This window comes from Elephas maximus, chromosome 25 (assembly GCF_024166365.1).
Source record: "Elephas maximus indicus isolate mEleMax1 chromosome 25, mEleMax1 primary haplotype, whole genome shotgun sequence".
Classification (NCBI taxonomy): Eukaryota; Metazoa; Chordata; class Mammalia; order Proboscidea; family Elephantidae; genus Elephas; species Elephas maximus.
This window is the reverse complement of record NC_064843.1, coordinates 36116566-36143085: the sequence shown is the minus strand read 5'-3', so window position 1 is coordinate 36143085 and position 26520 is coordinate 36116566. Positions and strand designations below refer to the sequence as shown.

Here is a 26520-nt window from a genome sequence, read left to right as displayed (position 1 = left end):
AACAATAAAATTTTTAAAAAAAGGTCACAGCCTTGAAAACCCTATGGAGAGCAGCTCCACTCTGCAACATGTGGGGTCACCGTGAGTCAAAATTGACTCCATGGTAACTGGTGTCACGGGGGTCACACTCTATTTCTGTTGGATAGTGCAGGACCAGAACGTCTCTAAGATGAACAAGGGCTTTGGAGTCAGACGGACCTTGTCTGAATGCCAACCCAGATACTTCTGAGCTGTGACTTTGGGCAAGTCCCTTTTCCCTTTGAGTCCCAGCGTCCTTATCTGTGAAATGGAGATAATCTTGCCACCACAGAGGTGTGTGGTGAGAATCCAATGAGATAAACACCATCTACAGTGTCTAACACAGTTCCTGGCCGAGCGTAAGTGTTCTTTAAACGTTAGCTACCGTAACTATCATCATCGTGACTTTCTGGACAATGTAGGCAAGCAGGAAATCGTAACTGTGGCTCGATCACATCCAGCCAGCACATACAGCTTCCAAAGCACATTCTAGTCATCCTCCCTCCTGCAGAAACAAGGTCTGTGGTGGTTTAAAAATATGTCCACACGTTCTTTGACATGCCTCTCTACAAGGGGTGGAGCCTAATTCTACTCCCCGTAAGTGTAGGCTGGAACTGAGTAACTTGCTTCTACCAAATAGAATATAGCCGATGACAGCATCTTACTTCCAAGACTGGGTCAGAAGAGGCACTGTGGCTTCCTCCTTGCTCTCTCTCTGGGATCACTGTCTCTGAGGGAAGCTGCTACGTCCTGAAGACTCTCGGACAGCTGTATGGTTAGGTCCATGTGACGAGGAACTGAAGTCTCCTGCCATCAGCCATGTGAGTGAGGCTTCTTGGCAGTGGATCCTCCAATCCCAATCAAGCCTTCAGATGGCTGCAGTACCAACTGACATCTTGACAGCAACTTAATGAAAGACCCTGAGACAAGGATAACCCAGCTTAGCCCTTCTAGAATTCCTGACCCACAGGAATTGGGAGATAATGGTTGTTGTCTTAAGCTGCTAAATTTGGGGGTAATATATCACATGATGGAGTCCCTGAATGGTACAAACGGTTAACAGTTAACTAACTGAAAGGCTAGCAGTTCAAGTCCACCCAGAGGCACCTTGGAAGAAAGGCCTGGCGATCTACTTCCGAAAAATCAGCTACTGAAAACCCTGTGGAGTGCAGTTCTATTCTGGCACACATGGGGTTGCCGTGAGTGGGAATCAACTTGATGGCAATTGGTTGGTTGGTTCTGTCACACAACAATAGACAACTAATATACTCTCTTTCTGGCTCTGTGGTTAAAGGCCTGTTTTTCTCCAGGGAAAGGGGCCCCAGTCCTGAGTCTGGTCTATGTTGACACTGTAGAGGCCACCGCAGGGCCTGAAGGCCAAGGCACAAACCACAGACACTTGGCCCGGCTGCCTGTGTGTTCATAGGCTGTTTATTTACCCAAGAGTAAGGAGGAAAGAGAGAGGATGAAGAGAAAAACACACCCCAAGGTGGTGGGGCTGAAGGAAAAAATGAACAGAAAGGCTCCTCCTCCTTCTCTTGCCACTGACCCCAAGGGACCCCAGCTTCAGAAGGGGCCTCTGGGATGGCTTAGGGGCCTGCGGGAGGCCTGGCAGCTGTTGGCTGGGGTCAGGATCCCCACGGGCGCAGGCCCCAGACTCAGAATGGCTTCCGCATACACAAAATATCTCTCTGCAAAAGGCACTGTTGGGGAGGGGGCAGCAAGGAGGCCACCCGTCACAGGTCAGAGGGCAGGGGCCGCTGTGTCCTGGGTCTGGATCCCAGTCCCTGAGGCCATTCTAGCCTCCCTTCCGGGCTGGTTCTCTGCAAATCTTATTTCTCTCCTCTCGTTTTCCTCAGCCCAGTGGTGAGCAGGCAGTTGGCAGAGGGCCAGGTCAGGCCATGTGGTGGGCATCCCTCTTCAACGCTGGTGCATCTAGTGACCTCTAGGCCAAGAGCCCCAGGCGGGTGACTTTGGCCGAGAGGAAGGAGTGGATGATGAAGACCATGGTTTTGGGGCACGAGTGCAGGTCCAGCTGCTGCAGGGTGGATGGAAAGAAGGTCAGGGGCCCGGTCCAGCCTGGTCTCCAGGACAGCACAGCCTCCCACCCCAGGGCATGGAGGCCACCCTCCACTCACAATCTCGCCCTCAGCGCCCCCAAAGTCCAGGAAAAGGAGACTGGCACCATCGTCCGAGGACATCTGCAGCTTCTCAAAGGGCTGCCGGAGCAGCACTGCTCGGGCCGCACCTGGCTCAGCCGCCCATAGCGTGAAGCCCTTGTCAATGTGCACGGACAGGCTGCAGGGACGACCGTTCCATGTGCAGGCTGCGGGTAAGGCGTGTGGGCACAGACACCAGTCAGTACCTCAGAGACCCCAAGTCCCACCTCCAACCCCTGACTGGCAGCTCCACAATGTGGGAGCTTGACTACCACCAGGGATGGGAGGTTCACTGTCTGTCATGACATCTGCGCATCTACCTGGCATAGAGTCATCCCCACCCTGAAATACCAAAAGAAGGTCCTTAGAGAACCCACACCCCACTTCAGTCCCACTTTCAGTGGCACCCCAAAATGGAAAAAAGGAGCTGAAAAATCTGCCATGGACAGGGAACCCACTTCCCATAATGACATCAGCAGACCCGCTAAGCATGGCCTGTAAAATTGCCAGGTTCAGCAAATAAAAATTTACGGTGCCTAGTTAAATTTAAAATTTGGATAAACAACAGATAATTTAGAAATATTTATACTAAAAAAGTATCGATATCTGAAATTCAAATTTAACTGGGTGTCCTGTATTTTATCTGGCAACATTACCCCAAGGGCCATTTCTAACATCCTCACCAGCAGAATCACAAAGCCAGGACTACAAATACCCCAGGGAAAAGAGGCACCAAAACATAGGACCTTCAGTGGCCCCCAACCCCACTTTCCATCCCTCCTTCTGAAGCGCCCTAAAGAAGGAAACTTGAATGCTTCTAAGGATGAGAGGCTCGTTACTAAGAGGCACCCCCAGATCCACCCAGCCTACCTGTAGATACTTCCTGTACACCCTCAGCGGCCCGGTGACAGCCATCCACCAGCTGGCGGGTCCAGGCAGCCAGCTCCTGTGGTGACTCCACACTGAACAGGTGAGTGTCCACACCGTGGCGTGTACCCGTGCGCAGGACAAAAGACAGCTCTGCATCGTAGGGCACTGAGCCCTTGGAGGGGCCTGAGTGCACCAGCCTAGGGGTGGGGGGCAGAGGGCTAAGTGTGAGGCCTCCGGAAGGGGAAGGCAATTCTGGACGAAGGGGAGGTGGCCTGGGGAAAGACCCCATGAACCTTTTACCTCCTAAAGGGGATAGGGCTTCCAGGTGGGCACTGACTGACACAGCAGAGACCTTGCCACTGGCATCTCCTGCCACCCTCCCCTCACTCCCTCTGCTGGGCTTCTCTGGGGTTCCAGAAAACACCAAGCACATTCCTGCCTCAGCACCTTTGTACGTGCTCACTCCCTCACTTCCTTCAGACCTTTGCTCAAATGTCACCTCCTCTGAGAAGCCTTCCCTGACCTCCTTGTTTAAAATAGCACCCTGTCAACTTTCTTTTAAAGCACAATTTTAAAAAAAGGACTTTGATCTGGATAAAAAATAAAATAGCAGCCCTGTCATTCACTAGCCTTATTTTTCATCATGGCACCAGAAATTACACTTTTTATTTCTTTCTTTCAGTTCGTTTTTAACCGTCCTTTTCACTAGAACGTCAGCTAAGATAGAAATCTGTTTCTGTTTTTTTCACCACTGCATCCCTAGTAACTAAAGCAATGTCTGGTACATAGTAGGTGCTCAATAAATATTGTGGCCTGGATTAATGAGTCACTTGATTACATAGGCAATCCAGCAGTTTGGTGTGTTTGAGGCCCAAAGCCCAGCCTAGGATGGGGACACAGGTGTAATAAAGACTCCAAACCTGCAGCTTGACACTCATTTGCTGTGTAGCCTTGGGCAGCTCACTATCCGTCTCTGGGCAGGAGGCTTCAGAGTCCTGGTCCTTAGTTAACCCTCTTTGTTCCTCATTCCATACACTCTCCGTCCTATAGCCTCATTCCCCCTGGAGCTGCTGCTGACACTCTGTCCCATTTTCCAGCCCTGTGCTACATACCCGTGAGTCCCCAAGTTTTGGCTCCAAGCCCCTAACCATCCCCCACACACTTGGGACTCAACTCAGCATCTTGCTCCAGCCTCCTCCCTTTGTACCACTCCCTGAATAGTCCCACTGCCCACTCAGGCACAAGCTCCAAACCTCCCGTTCATCTCTTTATCCCGATGTCTCCCTCACCCTCTTCATCTGGCAAGCAGTAAATCCTGTTAATTTTACCACCCATGTGTTTTTCAAAGCAAATGTAGTCTTTCTTGCCCATCTGCTACCTCCAGCCACCCCCGCCCACTTCTCCAGTTGCCTGCACGGCTGCAGCAGCCTCCCAACTTCCATCCTGTCCCCTCCAGCACATTCTCCACATGGCAGGCAGCCATGGGAGGATTCTTTTAAGACACAACCAGAGTCCCCTCACTCCCCTGCTTAAACTCTCGAATTTTTCACAACTCTTAAGATAAAGCTAACATTTCCTAACCAGGCAATCAAGACCCTGCAAGATCAGGCCCCTGCCAACTGCCTGTCTCACTTCTCTCCGTTTCTTGCATGGATTCTACACATTGGTTATACCACACTCACAGCTCCATGAACACACTAGAGCTCTTCATGCCTCAGTGCCTTTGCACATATTGTTCTCTCTGCCTGTTATCCTCTTCTACCCTTTCTGAAGTAGCAAACTTCGACGTCCATCAAAGTCCAGCTCAAATGTCACCTCCTCCCTGAAGCCTTCGCCAACCAGGCCAGGCAGTTAAGGGGCTCCTACAAGCCTACGCTATAATGGCTGTTTCTGGGTCTGTCTCCCCCACCAGACTGGATGCTCCCTGAGGGCAGAGACTACGGGGGTCAGCGTTATGTCCCCCAAACCATGCAACACAAAGTTGGGCAGAGAGTACGTATCAATGAATGAGTGACTAGTGGGACTTCACGTCCTTCTGTTCCAAGCTTTCATTTCACAGATGAGGAAAACAAGGCCCAGACAGGGTAGGGTCTTGGCCCAGGTGACCTGAGGAATAACTCAGGAGCAGAATGGGGCAGGAGTTCCCAGCTTCTGAGGCCTATCTGGAGAAACCCCGCCAAGCTCTGGGTAAGACCCCCACTTTGCCTGTGGCTACCTGGTGGCGATAAGCGGAGCAGTACGGGCCGGCCGGCTCAGGGCCTCACGGGTCTGGGGGAGACAGGAGTAGAGAAGCAGCTCCTTGTCAGTCAGCAAGGCCAGGGTGGGTGCTGTGCTCCCACTGGGCAGCTGCAGGAGGGCAAGGCAGCAGTAAGGAGGGGTGGGGAGGGGAGAAGTCAGAGAGCCAGGGAAGGGAGGAAAGGGAGAGATAAGTCCCAGACCCAACAGGCACCTGCTCAGTCAGCCAGCCGATCTGCTTGATGTCCTGGCTCCCAGCTGTGCTGGTGGCTGCCAGCAGTGCCTGCAGCTCATCCTTGACCCAGGGCATCAGAGCACTGACCTGGGCTTGGATAGCAGCTGCCCATGACCTCGCGCTAGCCTCATCCTTGGCTCTCAGGAAGAGAGTGTCTTGGCCATCAGCAGAACAGATCTCCAGATACCTGCAGGCACAAATACTGTACAGAGGAAGGCCTATCCACTGAGCTGCAGCTGCCCAGCCCTGAAATCTGGCCCAAGAAACCCTACCCCACCCCAAACCACAGGGGATGTCCAAGAGAGAATCAGGAGCTACGCTTATCACTGGGACTCCAGCCACAGTTGATGAAGCCTCATCAGGTCTAGGGCCCAGAGACTATAACACACACAAACACATGCATATACACACAAGTACTCAGAGACATGTGACATGTGTGATAGGGGCCAAAATTATTCCTGTGTGTGGATTCATAATGTCGCCCTTTTCTCCTGGTTTCTAAGAGGAAGGATTCTCTTGCTGGGCCAGCTGTCAGGTTCTCCTTTGTTGCACAGAACCAAAGTACTGTACTAATTGGGAGAAGAAACAGAAAACAAAAACTAGTCTGAGAGGCCAAGTTGATCTACATAACAAAGAGCTGGGGGAGTGAAGCAAGGAGAAGGCAGGAAGACAAAAAAGCCCTGCAGGCAAGTGTGGGGGAAAGAGTTTCAAAGAAGTACCAAGAGGAGTAGTGACAGGGAGAGATGCTTTTCAAAACGTTTTGTGGGCATTAATTAAGGGTCCACTCCCCTTTGGCATTTCTGTAAGAGACAGAATGTGACAGACGATGATCACATAACAACCATTCCAACCCCTTCACCTTTACCTGCCTCTACTACAGAACCAGGAAGCAAAATACCTTAATGCCCAGCCTCCCTTCGCCATGTGACCCAGTTCTGACCAATGAGATATAAAGAGAAGTCCCTTCCCTATGGAGAGGGTGTCTCTTTCAGAAAGAAAGGTAGATCTTTCCTAGGATGGTAGTTAGTCTCCAAAGATGGCCTCCATCAGAGCCATCCCTCGCTGTCTGCATAGTCACCTCTCTCATCAAGAGGTGGAACATGTTTCTCCTCCCCTTGAATCTGGATTGGCCTTGTGAGTTGCTTTGACAAACAGAATGTGGCAGAAGTGACATAATGGGATTTCCAAGCCACTCTTAATTTTTTTTTTTTTTATTTAAGAAGTCCTGAAACACCTATCACTGGAATAGGATATCATGTTTGGTAAAATAGAGGGTCAGTAAAACAAAGGAAACCCTCAGTGAGCAGACTGACACGATAGCCACAACAGTGGATCCAAATATACCAACCATCACGCAAAGGGCACAGGACTGAGCAGCCTTTCACTCCTTATACAAGAGGTTGCCACGCGTCAGTCAACTAGAAGGAAACTAAGAACAACAACATACAAGACGTCTACACACAAAGCACAGCCTCTTGTCAACCTGAGACCAGAAGAACTGGATGGTGCCTGGCTGCCACTATCAACCATTCTGACCAGGGACACGATAGAAGGTCCCAGATAGAATGGGAGAAAAATATAGAACAAAACTCAAATTCCTAAAAAAAGGCCAGACCTACTGGACAAATAGAGACTAGAATGACCCCCAAGGCTGTTGCCCTAAGAAAACCTTTGAACTTGGAATTGCAGCTGCAGGTCACCTTTCAGCCAAATAATAGATTGGCTTATAAAATTAACAATATCACACATATGTAATGTGTTCCCTTAAACAATTAACTGTAGGAGACCAAATGGTCAAAATGCACCAGAAGCAAAGACAAGAAGGCACACAGGGGAAGGGAAACTAAATCAATGGAAACAGAACAAACCTAACGGAAATGAGAATGCTCATACATTGTAAAAATTGTAACCAATTGCACAAAACAATTTGTATAAAAAATGTTAACGGGGAACCTAATTTGCTGCATAAACTTTCACCTAAAACACAATAAAATATTATCTAAAAAAATAAATAAGTGATAAACTTTCGAACACTAAAAAAAAAGTCTAGCTACCCTGAGATCAGCATGCTATGAAGAAGCACAAGCTAGCCCTGTGGAAAGGCCACATGGAAAGAGGAATGGTCAGCCCGTCCCTAGCTGTCCCAACCATCTCAGCTGAGATGCCTGACAGGTGGATGAAGCAGCCATCTTGGACTTCCAGCCCCAGCAGACACCACATAGAACAGAACTGGCCAGCTGAGCCAGCCAGAATGCGGAAGTAAGAAATAACAGTTATTTTCTAAGACACTAAGTTTTAGGATGGTTTGTCATGCAGCAATAGATAACCAAAATAGAGAAAAATCCCTTTGCCTTTAGTGTCTACCTGTTTGAAACATGGATACAATGCTTGGAGGTACAGCTGCCATCCTGTCTCCATGAAGAACATTCACACAAAGATAGCAGAGGAGGAAATTGGAAGCCTGGTTCCTTGATGGCACCTTTGGGCAGCTCTAACAGCCTGTGCAGATGACCCTTGAACTTCTTTTTAAACATGTGGAAAAATAAGACTCTTCATTTATTTAAGCCATTGCTTGTTGGGGTTTCTGATACTTGCAGCCCAATGCAATTCTAACACTAAGTAAAAGTTTGAAATATTGTCATTACATTTTGGCTGCCAGGCTGTGTCCCTTTGGGATACTGTGCTGACAGCAGGCCACACAGAACCTCAATTATATTCAGGTTACACATGTAGTCACACACAGTATGCATACGTTCAAGCACACATGCATACATGCATGTGCACATATACATACAAATATTAACATATAGGGACACATGCACAAAATCTACATCCATACACATGCAAACGCTCACACATACAAACACTGCATTTACATGCCATCTCCAGGTGCATACACATAGAAATACAGGCACACACATGCTTCAACTGATGTCTGGAATCAGGCTAGCAACCGTGATTAACCTAAGGTTCTGTGAGTCTCAGGAAGGCCTAATACCCACCTCGCCTTCTCCCAACACAAACGGTCCCTTCAGTACAGCAGCTCTAAGTGACCTGTGAAACACTAGTTCATGCCTCATGGGGGCAGACTGGGGTGGGGCACCAAGTAAGGCCAAGAAATTTGGATGGTGGACATTAACCAATCCTCCCAACTGATGTTGAGCATTTGCCTGGCACTGAACCTAGGCTGGAACTGGGACCCACCGGACAAGCCTTTTATGCACATACCATATAAACACCACCCCAACACAGCATAGCCCACTTGACCAACATATATTCCATTCAACCACCACTATCACTTAGGCATCCTGCAACTTCTAAAGCACAGAGGGCCATGTGGAATGGGGCAGGTTTCACCTCTTCCTAGTTGCGTGACCTCGGGCAGGTTACTTCGTCTCGCTGAGCCCACGTCCTCATCTCTAAACTGGGAGTGAAATAATGGCATGTCCTCATAGGGTTGCTGTAAGAATTAAATGAAATTGCACAGGAAGGCACTCTACACCCAGTTATTGTTGGCAGTTGCCATCGAGTCAATTCCGACTCATGGCAACCCCATGTATGCAGAGTAGAACTGCTCCACAGGGTTTTCAAGTCTATAACCTTTCAGAAGCATATTGCCAGGCCTGTCTTCTGAGGCACCTGTAGGTGGGTCTAAACTGCCAGTCAAGTGCTGAACCATCTGCGCCACCCGGGGGCTCCTCAATAAATCTTAGCTGGTATCAACCTTATTATGAATGAACTGTTAAGGGCTGCTCAGATGTGAGGAATGCTAACTTCCTGGCCCTGATACAAATGTTACCAGACACCTCAGAACATCAATCAGAGTTAGAGGAGACTTTACAGGACCATTGAGCCCAACAACCTTATTTCACAATAGGGAATCTAAAGTTTAATGAGGAAAAAGGGCTAATCCAAGGAAAATTGGGGCTGGAAACCAGGGATCCTCACCAAAGTCTCCCTCAGATGTAAACTTCCAAGTAGAAGAAGAGATAAGCAGACCAGTTATCACTCCCATAACTGCAATCATGCAACAAACATTTCTTAGGTTCCTACTACATTCTGGCATTGCGCTGGTCATTTACAATACAGAGGTATCCTTCCTTTGGCCCCAATGCCTAATTCCAGGGTGCCGGCGTGTCTGAGTTGCTCCCTGTCCCAGTCTTACCTGGACTCTGAATCAGTGGGGGTGCACCTCCTTGAGACATATGCCATTTTCAAAGACACATGTTTGGCATCACTGAGGTCCCGGAGTGGGGGGCCAGGGGAGGAAGACTGCTGCTGAAGGGGTGAGGCAGGAGGCGAGTCCCAGCTGACCGAGGTCCCACCAGCAGAGTTCTTGAAATGTGGTGAGACCTCCTTCATGTACTTGACTGCTCAGGGGAGAGGTCAGCAGTTACCACTGTGACATGGAGTCCCATGCAGCACACATCACAATTGCCACTAATTCAGTAAGAGTTTAATTTATGTCTAATTTCACTATCTTCCTCCAGGATAAAATCTTTGACATGACAGGGTGTTAGAAAATACTAGATGCCTGCCAACATCCACTCTCTCACTTTTCCCCTGATTTATAGACACATGGCCACCTGGAAGAAACACTGCGTTTCCCAGGCCCCTTTGCAGCTGGGTGTAGCCATGTGACTAAGTTCTAATCAAGCAAGCAGAAGTGTTGTTTGAGCCTTCCTCCACTTTTCCTCTCCACCAGTCTTTAGATGTTGCAGGGAGAGGACTTTGTCCCAAAGAAATAGCCACCTTTTGACCACAGGGTTGGGGTCCACATACTGATGGGGAAGGAGAAAGATGGACAGACCCAGGTCTTTGATGATACCATGAGCCCCTAGATTAGCCGGCCCCCGAGCCACCCTGCCTCAAGACTTCTTGTCTGGAATATAACACAATTTCTTCAATATTTGAGCCTTTTTTAATTGGGTTTCTGTTACTTGCAGCCAAAAGCATCCTAATACCACACCCTTGTGCAGTACAAAGGGCACCGGCTATTAAGATCCTAAATGCGTGTGAACCCTTTATCTGACGATATCCCTTCCAGAAACCATGTTTCAGGCAAATGAAGACAGCCCCCCGCCAGTGGTGCAACAGATACCTCTTCCTACTAAAACTAGCCATACCCAGTCCCTGCTCAGATCCCTGCTCTGGTTCTCCAGCACCTTTCACCTGACTTTAAGGCCCTCCAGGCCTTGGGCCCTGCCCACCTCTCTGGCTTCACTTCCTGCCATACTCTAGTCCAATCATACTGACCTACTCAGAGCTCTCAGAAGCTGTATGAGCTTCCAAATCTCTACACCTTTGACAATGCTGTTCCCTGTGCATGGAGTGTCCTTAGTACATAATTTGGAGTCAGACACTATTGGATTTAAGTACCAGCTCCAGCACTTTCTAGCTATGTGACCATGAACAAAGTAATTTACCTCTCCGGGCCTCAGTCTGCTAGTTGATAAAAGAATAATAATATCTAGCTCAGAGAGATGTTAAAATTAAATGAGACAATGTGGCACATAGTAGGGACTTGAGGAATATGAGTTTCTTACCTATCAGCCTCCCTTGCCCATACTTCTTAGAACTCAGCTGTGACTGTGTGTGTCTAAGGCTATCTCCCCCAGGAAACTGGGAGCTCCTAGAGGGCAGAGACTGGGCTTGATTTGAACCCAGAGTTGGTGTTCAGTGAGTGCAGAAATGAATACCAGGACCGAACAGTCTCATTCAGCAAGAAGGGGCCACAGCCTAGGAGACCTGGATTAGCTCAGATATCACCCCTTCTAAGAAGCCTAAAAAAAAAAAAAAAATTTTTTTAAGAAGCCTGCCCTGATGGTCAGGCTGGACCCATCACCCCTACAGTCCCCTGGGTCCCACTTCCCTGTAATTGTCTGTGTCTGAGTCTGTGTCCCCCACCTGGTAAGGAGCACTGTGAGGGCAGGGACCTCATCTGAATCATCTCCGTGTCCCCAGAATCTAGTGGGGGCCTAGTATCCTACAAGCTCAGCAAACGAACATGGGTCAATTTGGAAGTCAAAGAAACTGCTGGAGCCCCTGCTCACCCAGGCTGTCCCAGAGCTGGGCCCTCCTTCTTTCCCACAGGAACATGCTATAAATGGACAAGATACCAGCTGGTGCCTGAAACAGGGGTTGGATTTCACGAGACAAGCAGTGTGTTCCAGAGTGAAGGCGGGGTCTTGGGGGGTCCCAGAGTCTAGCCATAAATAGCTCGGCTCTGAGGCTTCCTCCCTGCTCTGATGTCTGCCTGAGTCACCTGACCATGCAGGGTGGGGCTGCCCAACAGCTGTGGCCTGAGAGCAGAGGGCATGACCACGACCTTGTGGCCAACATTTCTGAGACTTCAAGGACAGGCCCAGCTGGTGTCCACACGCTCCCCCAGCCAAGCCCCGGCCAGGAGCCTGGTAAAGCAGTGACACATGGGCCCTTCCTCCTTAAAGAAGCTGAGACAAACAAACACAGGACACCCTACCCCTTCCAGGAGCCCCGACACCTAGGGACCATCAGCTCTGCCAAAGAGGGAAGCCAGACCTGGTCCTGGCTGCAAGAAGCCAGGAATAGATTCCACTAGAAACACAAGGAACAGAAACAGGGCGGGACCATTCGCCCGGCCCAGTTCAATTGGGGGGGTGACATATATGTGGCAGAGAGAAGGGACACATATGATTTGGCTCAACACAGTACCCAGTACTTATCCCAGTGCTCGATAAATGTTCGTGAATGAATGTCCTGGCTTTGAGCCTTGGCTGAGAGGAAGCCTGTCCTCTAAGCTCAAGCTGTTCCTTGTCTGTTCAGTGGGTGGTCACTTACTTACCTCTGCCTGAAATTACCTGATCTATATCCATTTGGTTCTATGGTGTAATGGTTAGCACTCTGGACTTTGAATCCAGCGATCTGGTAGAACCTCACCTATAACTGCCACTGTTAGAAACCCTGGTGGTGTAGCGGTTAAGTGCTGTGGCTGTTAACCAAAAGGCTGGCAGTTCGAATCCACTAGGCCCTCCCTAGAAACTCTATGGGGCAGTTCTACTCTGTCCTATTGGGTTGCTATGAGTTGGAATCAACCCGACAACAACAGGTTTGGTTTTTGATTTTTTGGTATATTCGTTTGGTTACTAGTCAATGGCCTTGGGCAGGGATCAGTTGTGCGCTATAGTACCCCAACCATCTAGAATAAACCTGTTGTCATCGAGTCGATTCCGACTCATAGAAACCTTACAGGACTGAGTAGAATTGCCCCATAGGGTTTCCAAGGAGTGCCTGGTGGATTTGAACTGCTGACCGTTTGGTTAGCAGCCACAGCTCTTAACCACTGCACCACCAGGGTGACAAACCAGGGATCAGCAAATGAAAAAAATATTAAATAAATGAACATCGAGGGCTTGGGGCTTCTCGGCTTGGAGAGAGAGCACTGAATGTGGGCTCTAGAGGGCAGCAGGCTTGGGTTTAGCTGCTTTGCTGTGTGACCTTGGACAAGTGACTTGACCTCTGTGACCCTTTATTTCCTCATCTATAAAATGGGAGTAAAAGTATACCTACCTCACAGAGTTTTGAAAGATTCAATACATCTAAAGCCCTCTGCTGTGTCTGGCACAGTAATAGCCAATAAATACTAGTGTGGTTATTATCCCTCTGCCGCTCTCAGTATGACAGAATGACAGGATGGGCACAGGATGTGGTGGCAGACAGACAAGGATTTGAGTCCAAGCCATGTCACTTGCTATCTGGTCTGGCCAAGTCCCAGTCTCTCTGAGCCTCAGTTTCCTCACCTATCTAATAGGTACTGATATGCCACCTCCTGGCAAAGCATTGCGAAGATTCAAGCCAAGGCTGCCAGCCTGCCCACCCCAGATGGTGTGGAGAGGGCTTGGGATTCCAATGAGTTCTGGAACGAATGACCTTTAAGGTCCTGCTGGTCCAGCAAGGCTGGACTATAAATAGCTCCTGGCCCCTGGCAGGCCCTGCAGCAGGGATAGCCAGCAGGGCCTGGGCTGCCACACTTTGGGGGATAAAAACTCACCTTACCACACCCTTGTGCAGTACAGGGGTACCACTTATTAAGATCCTAAAGGCATGTGAATCCTTTGCCCCAACAATATTCCTTCCAGAAACCACGCTTCAGATAAATGTGCACACATGTGCACAGGGGTCATGGCACCATTGTCTAGGAATGCAAACAGTTTAAATGTCCTTAAGTTGTTGTTCTTAGCTGCCATCGAGTTGGCCCCCAACTTATGGTGACCTCGTGCATGGTATGAAGCATTTGTCCTGTCATTTGCCATACCCTTGATGAGTTGTGGATCAAACCATTACTATCCATATGGCTCTCACTGGCTAATCTTCAGAAGTAGATCAACAGGCCTTTCTTTCTAGTCTGTCTTAGTCTGGAAGCTCCACTGACACCTGTTCAGCAGCAGGGCAACACCCAGGCCTTCGCTGACAGAAAGGTGGAGGCTGTACATGAGGCGCATTGGCCAGGAACTGAACCCAGGTCTCCCTCATGCAAGGTGAGAATTCCACCACTGAACCACCAATGCCTCCCTGTCCTTGAGTAACCCATTGCTGTACAGTCGATTCTGACTCATAGGAACCCTACAGGACAGAATAGAACTACCCCATAGGGTTTCTAAGGCTGTAATCTTTATGGAAGCAGACTGCCACATCTTTCTCCCACGGAGCAGCTGGTGGGTTCGAGCCATCGACCTTTCAGTTAGCAGCCGGGCACTTAACCACTGCACCATGAGGGCTCCCTGCCCTTGTCTAGGGGCTAAGAAACATAAGATGCCAGCTCCCTGACTGGCAGAGACCACTCAGTCTTGTTGATGGCTGTATTCCCAGTGACTAGATAAATTCTTGGCACAGAGCAGATGCTCAATACATACTTGATAAATAGATAAATGAATCTCAATAATGATGTATTATTCAAGTGTGAAAAGAATCGGGTAGAGCTACCTGTACTGAGTTGGAGAGATGTCCTCAACTTTATTAAGTGATGAAAGCAAATACGGAAATTCTTTGGAAGAAAAATGTGAGAAAATATCCACAGTGGTTATCTCTATAAGAAAATAATGGCTTTACACTGTTTTCTTTTATTTAATGATTATACATTATCTTTTAAATTTTTAAAAAATCTAGGTTATTTTTCAAAAATATACCACCACTTTCCAAACCATCCAAGCCAGGATTCAGAGATAAGGCCCCTATCAATGCAAAAAGCCTAGACTCGGGGCTGTAGGATCTTAGTAAAGGGAGAAAGAAGCATTTGAGTGCCTACTATATACCAAGCATCAGGCCCACCTCTCCCAAGTACTCCCTCACCTACAACTCACCAATTCAGGGAGATGCATCAATATATCCGTTTAACAGGTGAATAAACTGAGTCTTAGAAAAGTGACATGACTTGCAGTGCAATATAAATATTTAAGGACAAGGGTTTCAGCATCTGACAGATCTGAGCTTAAATCCCATCTCCGTGTGACCTTAGGCAAGCGATTTCACCTCTCAGAGGTGCAGTTTTCTCATCTGTATGATGGGATAAATAGTGTATCTAATTCACAGGGTGCTTTTGAGGATTCAATGAGATAACATATGGAAGGCACTTGGCACAGTGCCTGGCATATTGTTGGAGCACAAAATCAGCAGGTGCTGCCCTTGCTATTATTATCAGTATCATCAATATCATTGCTATTTCCGTGACCACGAGCAGCAGCCAGAGTCACATAGCTAACTAAGGCGAAAGCCTGCCTCCAGAGCCCCACGGGCATTTTAATCAAGGTCCAGGGAACAGGGCAGGCTAGACTAAGCCAAGTTTTGTCTGTGGGGAGTCACACGGTCCGGAGCGGTACGTGCGCAGCCAAATAAATGTTTCCTTGAGAACAGTGGTTCAAACAGCAGGTCTTTGTGGCCATGGGAGGACTCGACTGGGGGCTCCATTTACACCTCTGTTCCTGGGACAGGAGTCATGCAGGCACCTCTGGGGCCGGGCTTCACTTGGCTAAACTGAACAGGGTGGGCCCAGATAAGCTGCATTCACTAATGACAGCCCACTTTTGACAGTGGTGACACATTGAGCAAAATTGCAGGCAGGACACCTGACAGCATCCATCACCCAGGGGAGGAACTGGCGGGGGAGTGGGTTTGAGCCTCAGAGTTCTAAGGACTCATAACAGACTCACAGTCTTAGGAGTCTGTCCAGCCCAGCTTGAGCCTTGGTCCCCATCTTAACATTCAGGAACTTCAACTGCAATTGATGAGGTTAAAGGTAAAGTAGAAAGGGTCCAAGATACACCCTAGCCACCATTCCCCAAACACTTACCAAAATCTAATGGGTGCTGGGCTCAGTGACAGCCCTGGGGACTCAAAGACAAACTACACATGGTCCCTACCCTCAAAGTGCGTCTAGTTTACTGGAGAAAACGATGATGATGGCGATGACTATAAAGCTGACATTTATTGAGTGTTTGCCATGTTGAAGATATTATGCCATGCACTTCACATGCATTGTTTCATCCTTATAAAAAACAAATAAATAATAGATGCCATTTATTAGGTGCCTTCTATGGACGCTGGTCTTGGCACTTTACACTCATTATTCTTTAATCTTGCAAACACCATGAGAGGTAGGTTTTATCCAAGACTGAGGCTGTAGTGGTCTACAACCACAGATCTCAGTTTGAATTCTGACTCTGCCAATTTATTAGTTGTATGGCTTGAAGGAAATTACTTATCCTTAACAAACCTTACTTTCCTTGTCTGTAAAATGGGAATTATAGCAATATGTATTACTCCATGCTGCCTCTTGGAGCCTCGGTGGTGCAGTGGTTAAGAGCTTGGCTGCTAAACAAAAGGTGAGTAGTTCAAATCCACCAGCCACTCCTTGGGAACCCTAGGCAGTTCTACTCTGTCCTATAAGGTCGCTATAAGTTGGGATCGACTTGATGGCAACGGGATGCTGCCTTTTATTGTGCGTATTTATGTACATCCTATTCTACGCCTATATCTTTTAAAAGACTGCTCTTTGTGTGGTATGTGCCTTTCCCGCTTTGTACGAGGCACTAGGAAACCCTGGTGGTGTAGTGGTGAAGAGTTATGGCTGCTAACCAAGAGGTCGGCAGCTCAAATCCACCAGGCACTCCGTGGAAACTCTATCGGGCAGCTCTATAGAGTCACTACGAGTCGGAATCGACTCGACAGCAGTGGGTTTTTTTGTTTGTTTACAAGGTACTAAAATTGATTTTATTCATTTTTACTGTCCCTTAACATTATTTTTTAATGCATCACAGGCATAATATTGCCACAGGCTTGCCAGCCACACCAGGGATGGGGATGAGGAGATGATTTTCTTCATGGCTGTCCTTCCATCCTCCCCCAGGCCTGGTCTCCAAGGGCCCAGGCTGGCCCTGGCTCCAGGCCTACCCAACACAACGGGTTTCTCTAAGCAGCAGACAGGCGTGCTAGCTGCCAGGTTGGGCCCAGACTTGTTACAGACACATCCCTATGCCTGGGAACAGGTTCGGGACATTTGTGTGAACTCCTGACGCAGCAGAAGAAAGCTCCAGGAGGCAGGCTGGGGTTGCTGAGGCCCAGCTGAGTCTTTGACTTAGGTCAGAGAAGTGGGGCTCTGGCTGGCACCCAGAGTTTGCTGATGACCCCTGTTCCTCAGGACGTTCTCAGGGGGCTTTGTATCCATTGAGCCCCAGGCCCTGGGAAAGATGCCCAGCTGCCCTGCCAAGTTCACATCTAAAGTACAAGCCACCCTTCCACAGCCCCTATGAGGTGGCTCAGGAGTGGGGTGGGGGAGGGAAGGTTCTGAACAATGTGGCCAGTGATTTGGTCCTGGGGAGCAGGCAAGAGGGGGTAGGTGGGGCGGGGTGGGGGGGGAGGCTATATGGGGTGGAGCCCAGGCCCAGAAACTCTCCCAGGAGCCCTGGCTCCTGGTTGGGGCAGCTGCCAGGCCTTAACCTTTTGCAGAAACCCCCAAAGTCTCGAAGACCAGCCACAACTCAACATCCCAGTTCCGCCACCCCCCCCCCATCCTCCAGACTCCTCAGCTCTCCCCTGAAATTTAGAGATTCTTAACCCCAGTTCCCTCTCCCCACCTCCTTTATTGCCCTGTGTGGAAACACCTCCTTTCACAAGCCTGCAGGATCAGGAGACTGGCTCAAAAGAGACTTCAACTAAGAAAAAGCAGGGGAAACCCAATAAGAAGGCTACAACCTCCAGGTGCTCCTCTTATCCATGCCCACTTAGGTCAGACCACCAATCATCGCCCTCCTGTTCCTGGCCCCAGCTTCCTTCCTGTCACTGCTCCATTCACTTTGCTTTCCTCCAAACCAGGCTGATGCTGCTAAAGCCCAGATCTGAGCATGCTCCACCCCTGCTGAAAATCCTTTAATGGCTCCCTTTTTTCCTCCAGAGAAGGTCCAAAGTCCTTTAGCCTGGCATTCAAGACCCTGTAGCATCTGTCAGTCTGGATAGCCTCCTCTTTCCCCAGGCCCTTCCTCATGCCATAGGCTCATAATCATGCTGAATTCCTTCCCAGGCAATTCGTCTGGTAAGTCAGGTCATTTCACCCCTCTGCTTCTTGTTCATCAATAAGTACCAGCATAACCTCCTCTGGGCCACCCAGACAGAAGTGACCACTGTCTCCTCTGATCCGTGGACTGACTCTCATCTCAGCAACTGTGACATTGGTGATCTGTCACGTTCACTCAGCTATCTCCTCCACTAGGCTGAGTGTCCCCTTGAAACAACCAAGTAGAGCAGAATAAAGGGAGGGCAAGATAAAAAGAAACTAGAAGAGGGCTCTTACCCAAAATGATGGATAATAAGGGAAGATTAAGAACAACTTTATGTCAATAAATTTGACAACTTAAATGAAATGGACAAATTCCTTGAAAGACAGACACGAACTACCAAAGCTCACGTGAGAAGTGGAGAATCTGAAGAGCCCTATTAAAGACATTGAAATTGCAGTTTAAAAGCTTCCTACAAAGGTGGCTTCCCTGGAGAATGCTACCACATGTGTAAGGATGAGATAATACCAATTGTATGTAAGTGGGAGGGGAAAGCTGGGAGTCGAGTGCCAACTATACGCCAAATCCTATGCTGGGTAAGAGATGGGGGCCAGGCTCCATCTGAAGCCTGGGGCAAGGCTTACCAAGGAAAGATCTTGCCCTGTGAAAAGCCTCAGAGACCATAACAGCTGGAGACCCTCAGTCCTGGGAGGGTCTTCTCTTCCTTACTGCATCGTTGGTAGATGTTACTAATCAATTCCAGCCCCTTTCTGCTGAGCCCAGACAAGGCCTCCCAATCCCAAATATGGAACTCCTAGTAGCAACCAGTGCAGCTGACATTCAAAATGAAAGCTAGTGGTCATCTCTGATCTAGCCTAACTCTAACTGAAAGGGAAACTGAGGCCCAGAGAAGGCAAGGGTCTTGCCCAAAGCCAAATAGAGATTCAAGATATAAGAGACAGGCTTTTAGGAACTTTTTTTTGTAAGTTTGTATGGAGGAGACAATGTTTATACACTGTCTCCCCCACCAGACAGTGAGCTCCTTTAGGAGAGGGCCTGGGTCTGGTTTAGCTTCTGACCCCAGTGTTCTCCACACCAGGCACGTAGTGTCTGTAAATGTTTCTTGGCTTAGGGAGGGAGGGAGGGAGAGTATACATTAAAGGGAAGGCTTTCTAAAGCCAGGAGATGCTTCAAATATCTAATACTCAAACTTGTTACCTTCATAGGATGATAAAGCCCTTTGAGAACCCATACAGAACATTCTCAACCTGAAGATGGCGGGAGAGATTTGAGGGGGACCACAGTGTGGATTAGAAATGTGTCTACAGTAGAAATTTTACCATTTATAAACTAACCTTTCAAACAGCAAAAACTAAAAGAGCTTTTCAAATCGACTAAAATAGGAAATTTCAATGAATTTCAACTGTTTCAAACTGCATTACCAGCTATAAATATCAAAGTAATCAGGAATCTGGGAGGAAAAAAAAGCCTCTTACATGCATATCAAGGGCTCTGGTGGCAAAGTGGTTAAGCGCTCGGCTGCCAACCAAAAGGTCAGTGGTTTGAACCCACCAGCTACCTGTGGGAGAAAGATGTGGCAGTCTGCTTCTGTGAAGATTATAGCCTTGGAAACCCTATGGGGTACTTCTACTCTGTCCTACAGGGCCGCTATGAGTCGAATTACTTGACAGCAATGGGTTTGTTTTTTTGTTTATACGCATATCATTTATGTATGATCCTGATATTAACTTTGCTTTTAAAATACAATTGATATACTTAAGCTTTTAGGGACCAACACTCTAGAGGCAGCCTTTTTAAAAATATAAATAAAAAATGCAGCTGTGAAATTTAAATAAATAGACCTAAAAAAAGAAAAAAACCCATTGCCATCCAGTCGATTCCGACTCATAGCAACCCTACAGAACAGAGTAGAACTGCCCCATAGGGTTTCTAAGGAGTGTCTGGTGGATTCGAACTGCCAACCTTTTGGTTAGCAGCCGTAGCTCTTAGCCACTACGCCACCAGGGTTTCCAGATTTACCTAGAATGCAAAAATTAAAATAAAACTGAGAGGAACTTGAGGTCTGGGGCACAAGTGCAGGTCCAGTTGCAAGTGGACAGAGACCCCGTCCACCCTGGTCTCCAGGGTCACCTAAGGACCTGGAGCCTGTTTGCTTCTGTGGCCTCTTGGAGACCCCTTTTGGGGAAACCAAGGCCACCTACCAGGATCTGTGCCTGTGACTCAGCTCAGCGGCTCTGCTGGCCACAGCATTTTCTGTCAGCCCCCACCACCTCCCTGTGCCTGTTCTGGGCCACAAGCCAAAGGCACATTCCTCAGGCCCCCCACAAGCTTCCAAAGCTGACAGAGTGGAGTGAGGAAAGGGCTGAGCAAAGCAGAAACCTCCTAAGGGAGACAGCAAAAGGAGGATGTGGGACAAACATAGCAGGAGGCCTAAAACAACCAATGAGGAAACTGAGGCCCAGAGAAAGCAAGGGTCTCACCCTGAGACAAGAGTCACATACTGAGGAGACAGGAAAGCAACCCCTCCACCAAGGTTTTCCCCAAACTCCTCTCTGATCCTCACTGGAAGGATCTGATGCCCTGCTACATAAGGTCAAGTCCCCTCCCAAAGGAGGACAGGTCTCCGGGTTTTTGGGTGCTAGAAGAACCTGGAATTCAGGCCCTCCAGGCTCCTCAGGAAAGAACCCTGGCTGCTCCCTCCCTGGTCCCTGCCCCTCTCCTTCCCTGAGTCACTCACTGGGTGGCAGATCCTGTAATCTACCTTTTGTCCTATTCATAACAGCCCAGCAAGGTAGGAGTTATGTCCCTCTTTCACACAGGAGGAAACTAAGGATCAAGCAAATGAAGAGGTTTGTCCAAGACGATACAGCTAGTGAGTGGGAGAGAGAAAATGCAAATCCAGGTCTGTGTGGCTCTGTGCTGGCTCCCCCTCCACCATCCTATCCTGTCTCCAGGCTCGTCCTCATGTTGTGTTTCTGCTTTCAACCCTGTCCACCATTCAGCCTCCACTCAGGCCTGGGGGAGGCAGGGAAGAAGTTAAACACCCCCATCCACCCCTCTGTGCCCTGGGGACCCCAATGCTTACCCTCCAGCACAACCTCCTTGCCTGTCTTCTTCAGGGCCTGAACTGCCTCATCGTGGGTAGCAGAGGACAGGTCTTCTCCATTCACAGACAGGATGGCATCCCCCACAAAGAGGGCCTCTGTCTGGTCAGCTGCCAGTCCCTTGAATATCTTGGAAATGAGAATGGGCATCTTGTTCTCCCGGCCCCCTGCAAAAGCACAGAAGGAAGAAGAAACTGAGGCATACTCTCCAATGCTTAGGAGTCACATCAAGGCAAAAGTACTGACTGAAGGCCCCTCTTGGTGCCCAGCCCAATGCTGGAAAAGGGGGAATGAAAGAGTAAAGAGAATCTCAGGAAAGAGCCTTAGAAGTTTGGGACACAACCAATACTACACAAGTCGTGTTCTGAATTCATAATGTTCATAGTTTGGTCGGGGCCCTGGTGGCACAGTGGTTAATAGTTACAACTGCTAACCAAAAGGTCAGTGGTTCAAATCCGCTAGCCACTCAGAAACACTGTGAAACAGTTCTACTCTATCCTATAGGGTCGCTATGAGTCGGAATCAAGACGACGGCAAGGGTTTGTTTTTTGGTTTATAGTTTGGTCCCTGGATCATCTGGCTAAATTGTTTGGGTGTTCATCAGTGTTTAAACAACTTACAAGGTGCCTCAATCACTTTTTCTTATTTTAGATTTTAAACCATTTTCCCACAATGAGGTAATCCACTGATACCCTCAAGTCTGCAGTTAAGATAGAAGTCAGCTATTCCTATAGCCCCAAAGGACCTCTTTAGCATTCAGAAAGCATTTTGATCCAGGACCTAGATTGAAAACCAATGCCTTAAAACGTAGACATTTCAAAAGCCTGTCTGAATTGCATCTCTGGTGCAAAAGAAGCCAACAGTTTTTACTGAATTCCTTTATTGCTAAATTCTTAAATGCTCGTTTAAAATAAATAGTAGTAATGGCTCACATTAGTTCACAGTACCACATGCCAGGCACTGTGCTAAATCGTTTAAATGTCATCTCGGCACATCTTCACAACAGCCCTATCACACAGGCACCCTCAATTTGCTCTTAGGAAAACTGAGGTATGGAGAGTAGCCCTTTGCTTTAGTTCACCCAGCTAGTAAGTGGCAGAGCCAGGATTTGAACCCAGGTCTGCTGGCTCTAGATCCAACATTCTTAACCCTATAGTAGACTGTATGCTGGGTTCTCAGGTATCACACTCCTGGTCCATCCCCAGAGTTTTGAAAATGAGGAACTAGTGGCCCAAAGAAAGAAAAACCAAACCCATTGCCACTGAGTCAATTCTGACTCATAGCAACCCTAAGGACAGAGTAGACCTGCCCCACAGTGTTCCCAAGGAGCAGCTGGTAGATTCGAACTGCCAACCTTTTGCGTAGCAGCCGAGCTCTTAACCATTGTGCCACCAGGGCTCTGGCTCAAAGAAAGGAGGTCCTTATTCCAAACACAAAACAAGTTGGTGGCAGACCTGGGACTGGAACGCTTCTCCACCCTCCACACAAGCCCAAGAGTTTACCTGTCAAACTGCTCAGACTGAGGTCTAGGAGAGGAAGGGCTTTCTATCTTTGCTGCCATCTCTGACCTGGGAACCCTGGTGGTATAGTGGTTAAGAACTATAGCTGCTAACTAAAAGGTTGGTAGTTCAAATCTACTAGGTGTTTCTTGGAAACTCTATTGGGTGGTTCTACCCTGTCCTATAGGGTCACTGTGAGTTGGACTTGAACAAAACTGGTGTTTTTTTTTTTTTTGGCGGGGGGCGCCTCTCTGACCTGAAACTAGGGATTTTAATCCAGTTTGAAGCCATGATCATTCCTGGCTGCCTGCAGCTGCACTGGACCCTAGAAGGGCAGTCACCATGGCAACCACAGGAATTAGATGGAACTAGTACTTACCCTGAGCCTCCTAAAAGTACCCTCCTACCCACCCGGAAGCATGGAACTAGGGAGTAACTGTATGTGACCTTAGAAAGCCTCTGTTCTTCTCTGGGTCTTGGTTTGTCCATCTGAGAAATGGAACTCTATATAAACTCTAAGTTCCTTCCTTCTCTGACACACTGAGTGTACAATTTTTGGATTGGCCCACTTGCCCTATGCCATGCTGGGATTTGGGGGCAAAGCTAGTGCCTGCTCCCTGGCTTCCCCACTCCCTTCTTTTAGACACCCACTGTTGGGTGCCTGGGGACTTACCCTTCCACAGGAAAGAAACAATGCTAATGGGCACTCCCTACGTGGAGCAGGAGGCAGGGGGATGGTAGCCTCATAACTGAGGTTTAAATCTCAGCTATTCACTGTGTGACCCTGGGAAAATCGCTTCACCTTCTGAGTCTCAGTTTCCTCACCTGCAAAATGGGGGTTATACTCCCTTCCCTTCATCACTGTTGTCAGGATGTAGTAGATCCTGAGCCTACAGTACCTGGCACTCAATGGTGGCATTCACCTCCATCCTCATACCCACACCCAGGCCAAAGGGTCTGAAGGCACCAATGAACAGAGAGGACAGTACACATTCAGGTGATACGGGGGCTGGAACCCTAAGAAACAGACAGGCAGGAATGGTGAGCACAGCAGCTGAAGGTATGCAGGGATTATTTTAAGCAGTATGGTTAGTTGTTTCTGGAGTCTCTTCTGGCCTCCATTTTTCCTCTCATCTAACAGCAGTAACTAACCAAGCACCTACTATGTGCTGCCATGGTGAACACTTTAGACATCTGGTGTCAAAGAAACATCACAACCCTATCATTATCCTCATTATACAGTTGAGAAAACTGAGGTCCAGAGATGGGAAGTGACTTGTCTAAGTTCACACAGCAGATCCTGGACTCAAATGGAATCTGGTTGAGCCCCAAAGAAGGCTGTCAGTATTGGGGGCTGGGAGCTCACAGAGGAGCAGCAACTCTGGGTCTGCCCCTGTCAATCCTGTGCAAGGTGGGGAGGGTCGGATCAGGATTCAAGCCCAGAGGTCAGGGCCCCCTGGCTAGGTGCACAGCCTTCCTCAGATTTCTAGGTCCATTGTGGTGCCCTGTTTGTGACTGAAGCCTGTGTTTCCACCGTCTGCTCTCTGCCCCCGTCCTTCCCAGACCCCATGCCCTGCCCCCACTTGGTGATGTCTCAGGGACTCCCCCTCACCACCCCAGTAGTGTCCGAGGCCTCGCCTTTCTCCACCCTCTGCTCTCCAGCTGCCCCTCTTGTCCTTGGTGCCCATGCTAGTTGCCCTCCTCAGGTCCCTATGTCTCCACACAGAACTCCCCACCCACATGTCCTTGGTGCGCTCCTAGCCCTCTCTGACACCTGAGACCTCCGGTCCTTGACGACCCCCCCTGCACTGTCAGGGGCTCCCCTGCATTGTCAGGGGCTCTAAGTGTCCGACCTTGGTGCTCCGCATGCCCCGGGTTCCCTCAGCTCCCTCAGATTCCCCATTCCCTCAGACTGAAGGCCTCCAAATCCATGTCCTCAGTGAGCCGCCAGCTTCCACGACCCCTGCGCCTCCGGCGGCCCCACAGACACCACGACCCTGTGCCCTCTGTGCCACCGCGCCCACCTTTGATGCTGATACCCAGCCCACCGGCGTCGGCCTTGCGCACTGTCACGCGGCGCCGCTGGAGCAGGAGCCCCTCGGGCAGTTGCGGGGGCGCCGCGCCCGGCTCAGCGGCGCCGTTGAGCTGCGCGGGCTCCGGCTCCCGCGGGGCGCCGGGATCGGGGCCGGGCTCGCCGTCGGCGGGGCTCACGGTCAGAGCGTCCTCCGCCAGGCTGAGCAGCACCGGCTGCCACCGCTCGCCGCCGGCCCCCGAGCCTGCCCCGGCGCGCAGCTCCAGCAGCCCGGTGCGCGGCGCGCGCCTGCCTGCCGCCATTTTCGCCTCCGGGGCCCCCGGCCGCCGCGCTCGCCCGGCCCCGCCGTGCCGGCCCGCTCCGACCGAGCGCCCAGGGCACAGGGCAGCGGGGCCCGGCTGGGCCAGCCGCCACGCTAGCCCGGCCGCCGCGGGTAGCGCCTCAGGGGCGGGGCGATCTGCGGGCGTGGCCGCAGCTGGGGCGGGGCGACCTGTGGGGCGTGGCCCGCAGCTGGGGGGGTGGTCTGTGGGCGTGACTCGAAGTTGGGGCGGGGAGGTCTGTGGGCGGGGCCTGCGGCTAGGGGCGGGGCCCCATGCGGCCCGCGGGAGGCCGGGGCGGGGCGAAGCAGTGTGGGACCCACTGGGCAGCCGGCCCGCGAGGGAGGCGAGGAGCCGGCGAGGTGCGGGTGTCCCGGCGGGCCATGCAGGGGGCGGGGTTCATGGCGGGGACGGGGCCCTTGGTTCCAGTGGAGGAGACTCCGCGCTGCTCAAGGCCGTCGAAGGCCCGGATCGTCGCTCACAAAGGTGGGCGCACAAGAACGCGGGCAACAGCACGGGTCCTCGGGCGAGGCTGTGGGCGTCGGGGCAGGGCTGCGTAGGGCGGAGCGCCGGACTCCAGTTCAGGGCTTGATTTTAAGAGGTGAACGCCGATCCAAGAGGGTCTTTGCAGTTGGGGCTGCTGCTGGGGTAGCTTGGACAGGGCTGGTTTCCCGTTTGGGTTGGGGGTGGGTGGGAGTTGTATGTGGGCGTGGCTTAGTGTGGCGTGTGACTTCTAGAGCCCCGCCCATGGGATAAGCGCGAAACAGCCGTATTTAGGGCTTGGCGAGAGGGTGAACACGCTTCACGCTTTGAAACTGGAGGCGAGTTTCAGAGGTTAACCCTCTTGACTGAGTACGTCGAGCCCCAGTGAAGCCTGAAGTCTTGCACTTTGAAGTCTGGCGGGAGGAGAACCCAGGACTTTTGGCTGGACTATGGGTGTGGGCTCTTGGTTTTCTGTTCCAGCTCAGATACTCTGTTGGCTCCATGTCAACCTTAGTCGAGTCACTTCACTTCTCTGAACCTTAGTTTCCTCATCTGTGAAATGGCCAGACTCAAGCCTTGTGTAAGGATCAAATTGATGTGAAAACACATTGTGGGCTGTGAATTACTGTGCTATCAATATAACCACTTTCGTTTATCGAATGCTGTCTATTGGCCAGGCCTAGCACTGAGAATTTTTCATGTGTTATCTTTACAGTAGCCTCATGGAGTAGCTACTGTTAGGAATACCCCCTATTATACCAAAGCTGTTGCGCTCAAGTCCATTCCGACTCATAATGACCCTATAGGACAGAGTAGAAGTGCCCCATAGAGCTTCCGAGGAGCACCTGGTGGATTTGAACTGCTGACCTTGTGGTTAGCAGCCATAGCTCTTAACCACTGTGCCACCAGTGTTTCCACCCCATATTATACAGAAGGGAAAACTTGGATTTAGATGGTAAAATTGGCCTAGGCCACATGTTTTATGTGGGGCAGAGCTGTCTGACCCCAGTGCATCCTTATCAG

The 26520-nt window shown here is 49.8% G+C and overlaps 1 protein-coding gene across 3 annotated transcripts; it reads right to left on the bottom strand.

Annotated features, from left to right (window-relative positions):
• Positions 1–262: 262 nt before the first annotated feature.
• On the bottom strand, positions 263–25111 carry SNTA1 (syntrophin alpha 1). Of its 3 annotated transcripts, none has more exons than XM_049869117.1 (8): positions 24690–25111; positions 21148–21333; positions 9683–9887; positions 5605–5704; positions 5263–5393; positions 3048–3244; positions 2267–2344; positions 263–2056 (listed from the first exon to the last, which is right to left on the bottom strand). In XM_049869117.1, exons 1-8 carry the CDS (start codon positions 24997–24999, stop codon positions 1851–1853), a joined length of 1413 nt encoding a protein of 470 aa, XP_049725074.1. In that variant the 5' UTR covers positions 25000–25111; the 3' UTR covers positions 263–1850. The 3 variants fall into 3 exon arrangements, with proteins under 3 accessions (XP_049725074.1, XP_049725072.1, XP_049725073.1); XM_049869115.1 differs by having other exon boundaries at positions 265–2056; positions 5497–5704; XM_049869116.1 differs by having other exon boundaries at positions 1864–2056; positions 2157–2344; positions 5497–5704.
• Between the last annotated feature and the right edge of the window lie 1409 nt (positions 25112–26520).

What these genes read in the sequence shown, in the direction of transcription:
- SNTA1 (XM_049869115.1), bottom strand. Translation starts at nt 24,999, where the DNA reads ATGGCGGCAGGCAGGCGCGCGCCGCGCACCGGGCTGCTGGAGCTGCGC. An exon ending in CAAGGAGGTTGTGCTGGAGG is followed by an intron (nt 9,888 to 21,147) that starts GTAAGCATTGGG and finishes TCCCCTGAGCAG; the next exon opens with TCAAGTACATGAAGGAGGTC. An exon ending in GCTCCGCTTATCGCCACCAG is followed by an intron (nt 3,245 to 5,262) that starts GTAGCCACAGGC and finishes CCCCACCCCTAG; the next exon opens with GCTGGTGCACTCAGGCCCCT.